This window comes from Pelmatolapia mariae, linkage group LG4 (genome assembly GCF_036321145.2).
Source record: "Pelmatolapia mariae isolate MD_Pm_ZW linkage group LG4, Pm_UMD_F_2, whole genome shotgun sequence".
NCBI lineage: Eukaryota > Metazoa > Chordata > Actinopteri > Cichliformes > Cichlidae > Pelmatolapia > Pelmatolapia mariae.
In genome coordinates this window covers 19,299,715-19,310,774 of record NC_086230.1, presented here as the reverse complement: position 1 = coordinate 19,310,774, position 11,060 = coordinate 19,299,715, and the positions used below count along the sequence as shown (strand labels likewise).

General features: G+C 42.6%; 1 protein-coding gene across 1 annotated transcript; it reads left to right on the top strand.

Moving 5' to 3' along the window:
• Positions 1-3,745: 3,745 nt before the first annotated feature.
• Positions 3,746-10,571, top strand: LOC135932932 (E3 SUMO-protein ligase ZBED1-like). The gene is made up of 5 exons (XM_065470692.1): positions 3,746-3,794; positions 5,695-5,833; positions 6,065-6,209; positions 8,777-9,931; positions 10,122-10,571. Exons 1-5 carry the CDS (start codon positions 3,746-3,748, stop codon positions 10,569-10,571), a joined length of 1,938 nt encoding a protein of 645 aa, XP_065326764.1.
• The last annotated feature ends 489 nt before the right edge of the window (positions 10,572-11,060 follow it).

Sequence of the window (11,060 nt, the reverse complement as noted above, 5' to 3'; positions counted from 1 at the left end):
CTTTCTACTTTGCATTTTGTCACACAAATTAACTAAAGTGAATGTCCTGCTGCAGGAAATTTAATTAATGTAACTAAAAGGGATGGAGTTTTAGTATTGATCTGCTTGGGTGGCATTAAACCATACTTTGCCTTTGAGATGTTCTCTTTAATGCAGGTTGAAAGGCAGAGAGCAAAAGTAAGTGAGAGATGTTAACCGAGCAACTATACTGTAAGTAAAGGTGCAAAAACTAGTCTAAAGCCAGAAATTTGTACCATCAACTAGTCAGACATTCCCATCTGAGTATCAGAGCTGGCAAAAGTACAGACATTCTGTAGTTAAGTAAAAGTTCAAAAACTACTGTTAAAAAATATTCCACTAAAAGTTGAAGTACTGACTCAACTTCTTTACTCAAGTAAAAGTAAAAAAGTAGCTGAAGGATGTTTCTTGAGGTTACTCTATTCCGCAACTTATCTGTTTGTGGGCTACTCAGAAACAATAGCCATGGGCCTTTCAAAGAAAATTATTATTCTTGTTAAAATATTAACAATTATTTTGTTTCATTTAGTAGGTGATTGATGTGGAGCACTGTTACGCCCCAGTCTAGGGGTACCGGAACGCAACGTAAGATTTGACACGATCGGCCCCGCCCTGGTCCCCAAAACCATACACAGAGGGAAAACCAAAATTTTAGTGAACAGTGGTTTATTGTCTAAACTGAAGCGTGACTCCGGGGTGAACAAAGGCCAAAATAACAAACAAAACCAGCTTAATCAGTCAAGGAGGTGCTACCTAAACCCTACGTGATGAAAAGAACAAACAAAAGACAAATGCTACGCCTAACTCCCTAACCGAATAAACAGGAGGAAACAATACAGAAAACAACAAGGCAGCTCCCCCCTTCGGCTTCAGTGACTATTTACAAGGTGCTATTTACAAGAGAAGGCTGATTTACACACTATATACAAGCTCAATAGTTCACGAGAATCACAAATATCACAGAGTTTGGAGGCCAGGGTCAGGTCTGCTGCTGCTGTCAGTGGCTGCCCCGGGACAACTGCTGGTGATGAATTTTGAATGTGGCCACATGATCCGCGGACCAATCAGCAGCCGTCAGCTCATCCAATCAGGGCCTGGAAAGATTTAAAGACACAGACAACAAAACACAGCCACCAAAACAGAATATGGCCAGGGCCATAACACCCCCCTTCCCAAGACCAAACATCTCCCCTATAGATGTTTGGCACTTAGGAGTTCAGAAAGCCGCGCGACAGAGCATCTGCAATTACATTTTCGGTTCCTTTTTTGTGATGGATCTCCAGATTAAAGTCCTGTACTAAGAGGGACCATCTCATGAGCCTCTGGTTAGAATTTTGCATCCTAGACAAAAACACGAGGGGGTTGTGATCGGTATAAACAACGACAGGTGATGAACTAGAGCCGACATAAACTTCGAAATGCTGTAGAGCAAGCAACAGAGAAAGAGTTTCTTTCTCGATAGTGCTGTATTTTTGTTGGTGAACGTTGAACTTCTTTGAAAAATAACCAATTGGGTGGTCGACACCCTGCTTGTCCTCCTGCAACAGCACCGCACCTGCACCGTTGGCGCTGGCATCCACCTCGAGTTTAAACGGATGTGTGAAAACAGGAGCGGCAAGTACTGGAGTGCTACAGAGGAGAGCTTTGGCAGACTCAAAAGCATTCTGGCATGTGGGTGACCATACGAATGGTTTTGACACACTTGTGAGACTGGTGAGAGGCGCAACTACATCTGCAAAATTCTTACAGAAGCCACGATAATAGCCGGCCATTCCAAGGAACCGACGAAGTTCACGTCTAGTGTGAGGCACAGGGAAATCTAGGATAGCCTGGATCCACCTTTTGCTCATTGAGATACACAACAACATTCTCTGGAAGACACGTTTTGAATTCTTCCAGCAGGACCAATTCTCTTAGCTGAGCAAAGTCCTTCACTTTACTTGCAGCTAACCACTTATCAAACAAGAGAGTCTTCTCCCTGGCAAACTCTACATGTGTTTGGTTGGCAGATTTTTCACATGACCGAAACTTTTGGCGATACGCCTCAGGGACTAGCTCATAAGCCCTTAGATAGTGGATTTCACAATTTCATAATCCAGACTGTCATCAATGGATAAGCTCGCACACACTTCCTGTGCTTTCCCCACCAGTTTACACTGCAGCAACAAACTCCACACATCCTTGGGCCATTTTAAAGTGGTTGCGATGCGTTCAAAGGCATTAAAGTAAGAGTCAACCTCACTTTCTCTAAAAGGTGGCACTAAAGCAATTTGTTTGCTTGCATTGAATTGGTCAGAGGAGAATGGATCAGAAGGCCTACTCACAATTTGGCTCACTGGGGTAGAGGTAACATTGCGTTGTCGGGAAGGATCCAGCTCCATCGCCCTTATGCGGAGATGCATAAGCTCAACTTCTTTGGCTTTAGCCTGAAGTTCCACCTCTTTCAGGCGAAGGGCAAGCCTAAGATCCTCCGTAACCAATCCTGGTGATTGTCCGGCTGGGCTAACGTTTGGGATCTGAATGGCAGCAGGAGCCTCCGCCCCTGGCGTCATCCGTCCACTGGCAGCATGTGGGATGGTTGCAGCAGCTTCTGCTCCCACATCCACCACCAGGCTTCCAGTTGCCTCAACCGGCCGAGGTTTTGACTTCGCAAATACCCCCTTGTCCACCAGCTGTGCTGTCAGGCACTGCTTAATTTCTGCCTTCTTAGCATTTAGAGGCACACTAACATTAAACAAATTTGCCACCAACAACAAATCTGCCTTTGTGCATCGATCCAACTTATCTATGGTGGGTTGCAGTGCAAAATCATCCACGTCAAAAGTCATTGTGACTATACTACCCCCAACACTACAAGAAAATCGCCAACCAAAAACAGCAGACAACGCACAAAACACAAAGAGCAAAAAGAGCGGCAAAAGAAAAGAGCGGACGAGCCCCCACTTTATGTTACGCCCCAGTCTAGGGGTACCGGAACGCAACGTAAGATTTGACACGATCGGCCCCGCCCTGGTCCCCAAAACCATACACAGAGGGAAAACCAAAATTTTAGAAGAAATGGTAAAAATAGTAACAGTAAGAGACTAAACTCCAAACAATATATACAATAATATAATATTAATTAGTCAGTTTGTTGATTGTTGATTTGTCCTGTTCTCATTGTATGACGAATTATGATGTCTGTTTGGTAGCCGTTTGCATACTCTCTCTCTCTTCATATATAGGGTCATATATGTGTGTGTGCGTGTGTGTGTGTGTGTGTGTGTGTGTGGGGGGGGGGGGGGGGGGGGGGGGGGGCAGAGGGCGTGTTCGCCCGGGGCGCCAAACATGCTAGGACCGCCACTGTCTGTGGGCTACTCAGAAACAATAGTTGTGGGCCTTTCAAAGAAGTCCGGAAAAGGGAACCACAGTTTATAAAATGTGTTTTTTCACCCACAAACTGTATATCTATTTTTTTCTAAATCCATACAGGACATATCTTTTACCCACTGCACATAAGAGGGGGGAGAAGAGTCTTTCCACTTAAGTAAAATAGCTCATCTGGCCAGCAGTAATGAAAAGTTTAATACTCTGTGTCTGGAGTTGGGCAACTTCAGATTCTGGTAAGCATCAAACGTAGCACAGAGTGACTCTGGTTTAATTTTATGCAGCAGGACTTCAGACATTGTATAGAAAACAGAGTTCCAAAAGTTGGCCAACGAAGGACAGGACCAGTACATATGAAGTAATGTACCAGGGGCACCCCCACACCTTCTACAGGTTGGTTCCACCTCTGGGTATATGCGCACCAACTTAGCCCTGGAACAATGCCCCCAATTAAATCTTAAATTAAATGAGTGTGTTGAGCACATACTGATATATTTTGAACTTGGCCAAGGATAGAGTCCCACAGTTCATCCATGATATGAAAGTTAAGGTCCTGTTCCCAATTAGATTTGATGGCAGCTACTGAAGGACATTGTAAGTTGGAAATTAAATTGTACAAGGCTGATATTATGCCCCTAGAGGTTGGATTGATGATTAAAAGAATCATCTACTGGATTATCTAGAGGTTTTAGGGGGAATTGTGCTGATATAGTATGCGCGTAGTGTCTGACCTGCAAAAAACGAAAAAACTGAGCAGTGGCAATGCCAAATTTGGTAGATAATTGAGAAAAACTTGCAAATTGTCCTTCTACATGTAAGTCTGCAAAAGATTTTAGACCCTTTCTGGACAGATGTGAAAAACACTATCTGTCACAGAAGGAACAAATAGGTGGTTTGCTGCAATTGAGCTTTGAAGTGAGAAAGCCCAGAGACCAAGACTCTAAGAAATTGCTGGACTACTCTATTATTACTAGGGTAAACGCAAGGCCAGAGGGAATGATAAGCCCAAAGATGCAGGTTGAGGGCGCGCAAAAACAAGAAAAAAACATGAAAACCAACCCCACCCGAGAAATAAATTACAATAACATGTCACAATATAAAGGAAAGTAAAACAATACCAACCACCAATATTACCCTAGCAGGTTGCATTGAACAGCAACCACACAAGTCCCTGCTCTCTTCCCATACTAGCTAAGTACTCCCCGTACCACTAGCTTTGTGCCTGTACCGTTAACCCCTAAACTTAAAGCAGGGCCCATATTCAAAGTAGATGAAAAAGAGAAAAGAAAAGAAAGAGAAAACAAGACCAAAGCAATCAAACAACGAACAAGTTTTACCTTCAAATGAAGAGCAAAGAACACATTACTATACTAACAGCACGGCTGTATGTCAGGTTTCCTGGGTCGTTGACCCAGCGTTTTCAGTTTTTTCATGTTCTGTTTATTTCCCACATTCAGTTTTCTCACTTCCTGTTTTCTGTGCCAGCATACCGCCTGCGTATTGTGTTCCAGTTATTTTCATGTATCATTAGTCAGACTAAGTTCAGCTGTGTACTCACCGGTTTCTAGTCACTCATCATTCAGCCTGTGTATTTATGTTCCTCAGTTCCACCAGTCCAGTGTCGTGTCATTGATGTTGTCGTTGCCATTACTGTCGTTCCCATCTGTGTTCAGTTATTCAGCCAGCCACTCAGTCTTTTAGTCAGCTAGTCAGTCTTGCAATTCCTGCTTTGTCCATTCACTCGCTCCAATAAATCCTCTTCGTTCTGCACCGTGAGTCCTGCGTTTGGGTCATCTCTTCCACGCCTCCACACACAACCCCTGACACTGTACAGTAGATCGAGGGTGCCACGCAGGCCAGTCCAACCCATTATAGTGGTGATTTAACAAGGATGTAACATCCTTATACTGGGCACGCTGTTTTTGGACGTCGACGTTGTAGTCCTTATAAAACTGGAGCTTGTGTCCACAGTACTCCAACATCCCTCAACATCTCCGTGCCTCCCTCGTCAGCGGTTCCTCAATCTGAAAGCGGTGGAAGGAGATAATGACCAAGTAGGGTTTCCCATCAGGGCCCGGTTTGGGCATTAGGCTACGGTGGGCTCTGTCAAGCTCTGGGGGGGGGATGGCAAAGTTTGTCCACTAAAGACTTCCACCAGCAGCCGGGAAAAGACCTCAGTTGGCCGTGGACCTAGATCCACTGATTCCAGCAAACCCACCAGATGAATGTTCTGCCTTCTGTTTCTACTCTCCAGGTCAGAAAGTTTAGTTTTGAAAAGTTTGTTCTCCTCTTGTGATGATTCACATTCAGAACGGCACCATTCCTCTTCACCGTTCCTCTTCACCATCTACACTGCAGACTTCTCCCACAACTACACTCAGTACTTCCTGCAGAAGTTCTCTGACGACTCTCCAATAGTCGGCCTCATCACTGATGTGGACGACAAGGAGTACAGAGAACTGACCCAAGGCTTTGTGGACTGGTGCCAGCAGAACTACCTCCAGATCAACACGGGAAAAACCAAGGAGCTGATGGTAGACTTCTGCAGGCACAAACATCCTCCACTGCAACCACTAAATATCCGAGGTATGGACACTGACGCTGTGGATAGCTAAAGGTACCTTGGTGTTCATCTGAACAATAAGCTGGACTGGACTCACAATTCAGATGCTCTATACAGAAAAGGGCAGAGCAGGCTGTACCTGCTGTGGGGGCTCAGGTCTTTTGGAGTGAAAGGCCCACTCCTAAAGACCTTCTATGACTCTGTGGTGGCCTCAGCCATCTTTTACGGTGTGGTGTGCTGGAGTGGCAGCATCTCTGCTTGGGTCAGAAAGAGACTGAACAGTTCTAGAATGTCTTCTGGACCCAGTGGAGGTGGTGAGTGACAGGAGAATGGTGGCTAAGCTGTCATCCCTGTTGGACAGCATCTCCCACCCCATGCAGTAAACTCTGAAAGCACTGAGCAGCTCCTTCAGTGGCAGGCTGCGGCACCCAGGATGTAGGACGGAGAGTCTCCGCAGGTCTTTTCTTCCTACTGTTGTCAGACTCCATAACAAAGACTTTGCAGCTGGCCAAACACACACATCCACACATGTGGAATAACACGAAGTGCAATTTTGTTGTTCTGACAATGTTGCAGTGCAGTAACACTAAGTGTATTTTTTCCTGACAATGTAGCATCTTATTCTGTTGTATATAGTATTTTATACTATTGCATATAATATTTTTTATTCTATTGTCTATACAGTTGTGGTCAAAAGTTTACATACACTTGTAAAGAATATAATATAATGGCTCTACCGAGTGTCCCGTTATTTCTAAAACTCAGATTTTTCTCTGATAGAGTGATTGGGACAGATACTTCTTTGTCACAAAAAACATTCATGAAGTTTGGTTCTTTTATGACTTTATTATGGGTTAACAGAAAAAAGTGATCTGCTACAAGTGTATGTAAACTTTTGACCACAACTGTAGTTTCCTATTCTTATTTCTTATTATTCTTATCTTGTCCTAACCCATTGTTTAGCTTAATTTTTACTACTGTAACTTGCACTGTCCACTTTCTGCTGTGAGACAACAAATTTCCCACGTGTGTGACTAATAAAGGTCTATCTTATCTTATCTTAGCTAATCTTATCTTATCTTAGCTAATCTTATCTTAGACCGACAGAAGGGGCAAGAGGGGAATATATATATATGTATGTATATATATGTATATATATATATATATATATATATATATATATATATATATATGTATATATATATGTATATATATGTGTGTATATATATATATATATATATATATATATATATACAGGTCCTTCTCAAAAAATTAGCATATTGTGATAAAGTTCATTATTTCCTGTAATGTACTGATAAACATTAGACTTTCATATATTTTAGATTCATTACACACAACTGAAGTAGTTCAAGCCTTTCATTGTTTTAATATTGATGATTTTGGCATACATAACTCATGAAAACCCAAAATTCCTATCTCAAAAAATTAGCATATTTCATCCGACCAATAAAAGAAAAGTGTTTTTAATACAAAAAAAAGTCAACCTTCAAATAATTATGTTCAGTTATGCACTCAATACTTGGTCGGGAATCCTTTTGCAGAAATGACTGCTTCAATGCGGCGTGGCATGGAGGCAATCAGCCTGTGGCACTGCTGAGGTGTTATGGAGGCCCAGGATGCTTCGATAGTGGCCTTAAGCTCATCCAGAGTGTTGGGTCTTGTCTCTCAACTTTCTCTTCACAATATCCCACAGATTCTCTATGGGGTTCAGGTCAGGAGAGTTGGCAGGCCAATTGAGCACAGTAATACCATGGTCAGTAAATCATTTACAGTGGTTTTGGCACTGTGAGCAGGTGCCAGGTCGTGCTGAAAAATGAAATCTTCATCTCCATAAAGCTTTTCAGCAGATGGAAGCATGAAGTGCTCCAAAATCTCCTGATAGCTAGCTGCATTGACCCTGCCCTTGATAAAACACAGTGGACCAACACCGGCAGCTGACATGGCACCCCAGACCATCACTGACTGTGGGTACTTGACACTGGACTTCAGGCATTTTGGCATTTCCCTCTCCCCAGTCTTCCTCCAGACTCTGGCACCTTGATTTCTGAATGACATGCAAAAGTTGCTTTCACCCGAAAAAAGTACTTTGGACCACTGAGCGTTTAGAGAACCTTCTCATGATATGCTAATTTTTTGAGATAGGAATTTTGGGTTTTCATGAGTTATGTATGCCAAAATCATCAATATTAAAACAATGAAAGGCTTGAACTACTTCAGTTGTGTGTAATGAATCTAAAATATATGAAAGTCTAATGTTTATCAGTACATTTCAGGAAATAATGAACTTTATCACAATATGCTAATTTTTTGAGAAGGACCTGTATATATGTATATATATATTAGGGCTGGGGGAAAAAATCGATACTGCGTAGTATCGCGATATTTTGTTTGCTAATAATGTATCGATACAGGGACAGCAGACTCGATATTTCGTTCCAAAAACTTCCAGTCCACCAGATGGTGCGGTTGAGCTTTTTCTCTAGTAAGGTCAGCGGAGGTTAGGTCAGCACATGGGAAAATTGATCAAACAAAGATGGAGGAAGAGAAAGAGATCAGGAAAGCGCCATCTGCGTTTAAATCAAACGTCTGGACATACTTTGGATTTTTTAACAAGGATGGAACAAATGAGATGGATATGACACACGGGATTTGCAAGGTGTGTCGTATGAAAATAAAGTACTCTGGAAATACTACGAACATGAGGGCCCATCTTACACGGCACCATCCAAAAATAGCATTAACCGCGGATGGCAAAGCTAGCTCTAAATCAGCTCAACTGAAAAATCAACCAACGCTGGACACTCTTAGCTTCCCAATTCAGAGCGAGCTAAGAAAATAACACAATCTATCACGTACTTCATCTGCAAAGACCTGCGTCCTTACAACATTGTGGAAAACGAGGGCTTTTCTTACATGATCAAGACGCTGGAACCCAGGTATGTGATACCATCACGACGTTTTTTCGCGGACACAGCCGTACCCAATCTCTACATAGATGTGAAGCGTAAAGTTGAGGAAAGTTTGAGCACAGCAGAAAGGGTTGCATTAACTTGCGACGCATGGGCCTCGCGGGCTGTGGATTCATATGTGACTATAACAGCTCATTATCTCACAGCGGACTGGCGACTGCTGTCTTACGTTCTCCAAACTCGAACATTACATGAAAGTCACACCGGGGCGAACATTGCAAATCTCCTGCAAAATGCAGCACAGGAATGGGGGATTGCCGACAAAAATCTGGTGGTTGTCACCGACAATGCTTCTAATATGACAATTGCCACTCAGCTAGCGGGATACCTGCATGTGAAGTGTTTCGCCCATACGCTCAATCTGGCATCACAACGAGCCTTAAACCTGCCTGCAGTAGCCAGGGTCTTGGGGAGAGTGCGGCGCATAACTGGGTTTTTCAATAGAAGCACAGTGGCAAACCACGCTCTGGAGCAAAAACAGAAAATGTTACAGCTCCCGACTCACAAGCTCAAGACCGACGTCTGCACGAGATGGAACAGTGCTTATGACATGCTCCAGCGTTTCCTTGAACAACAACCTGCGATTTGTGCAGCGCTGCTGTCTCCCGAAGTCAGAAAGAGTAGCACAGATATCTTTACTCTAAATGAGATGGATATTGGGAACACTGAAGAAATTGTCCGGGCCTTGAAGTCAATGCAAGTCGCGACTACTGTGATGTCTGAGGAAAAGAATCCTACTCTGTCTCTCGTAGCACCGCTGCTAGCACAGCTGTTGCATGACACCCAAGACAACATTGGTGACACAGCGCTGGTCAGAAACATCAAGCAAAGTATCAGTCAAGATCTTAAGAAGAGATATGCCAGCACAGTCGAGAGGAACACCCTCTACACAGCATCAGCTCTCGACCCACGCTTTAAAACCCTGCCGTTCCTGTCACTGGAGGAAAGACAGGAAACCTATGCCAGAGAGGTTGCTGAGGCTATAACCCTTCAGGTAAGCAAACATTCTGGTGTTATAATTTAAACTTACTTACAATAGTAGATCGGTGATATTTTTGTCATATTGGTAATATTCTATTTAACAATTAAATACATTAATTATAATTTGCTAACATATTACTGTATACTAAAAGATATAAAATATTTATTTTCTCCCTCTCTCTATGTGTGTGGGTTTTCTACAGGAAGAAAAGAGGCAGCAGCCAATCTCTGAGCCAGAAGCCCGTGAACATCATGAGAAACCTGGTACCCCTCTCATACCAGCCAAGATGAGGAAGTCTTGTGGGTTAACAGACTTGCTTGGTCAGACTTATGGTGATGTTGGAGCCCCACCAAAATCATTATCTGCCACAGCCGAGGAGGAGGTGAAAAGATACCAGGAGGTCACACCACTGGCACTCACAGAAGACCCACTAAGCTGGTGGAAATCCCATGAGGAAGTCTATCCTTTCCTGGCCACGTTGGCAAAAAGATACCTTTGTATCCCAGGTACTAGTGTCTCAGCTGAAAGAGTCTTCTCAACTGCTGGAGACATCGTCACAGCTAAACGGAGCACTCTGACTTCAGAGCATGTTGATCAGCTCCTTTTTCTGAGCAAGAATGCTGACATTGCTTCACTGTCCAAATGTGTTTAACTTTTTAGGGCAGCAACAAACAGGACAGTTTACTTATTTTAATTTAAGAAATGTTTTATTTTATTTAAATTTAAAACTTTTTTATTTAATGTAAAATTATATTTTGTTTTAAGCTATAATTGTACCAGATAGTTACGTTCAGTTAAGTTGGACTAGACTGTTATACAAACTGTTCATTTTGTCAGCAATAAAACTGACTGACATGAGAGAAAGACTGAGTGTGAGACTTTATTATTAGATAAAATGAATATTGATAAAGTTTACCTTTATGGACAAAATCTGCAGTAGAAAAAATATGTGATAAATCACAAAATATCGTATTGCAATACTCAGAATATCGCAAAAATATATTAAAAAAAATCGCAATAATATCGTATCGTGGGGTGTATGGTGATTCCCACCTCTAATATATATATATATATATATATATATATATATAAAAAACACCCATCTCGCCCCTGCGGGCGGTTTATCCTTCAAGCTCGGGTC

Excerpts from the sequence above, each read along its gene's own strand:
- LOC135932932 (XM_065470692.1), top strand. The coding sequence starts at position 3,746 with ATGTACCAGGGGCACCCCCACACCTTCTACAGGTTGGTTCCACCTCTG. Across the intron at positions 3,795-5,694 it reads CAGGTTGGTTCCACCTCTGG|AACGGCACCATTCCTCTTCA; the intron begins GTATATGCGCAC and ends ATTCACATTCAG. Across the intron at positions 9,932-10,121 it reads CTGAGGCTATAACCCTTCAG|GAAGAAAAGAGGCAGCAGCC; the intron begins GTAAGCAAACAT and ends GGTTTTCTACAG.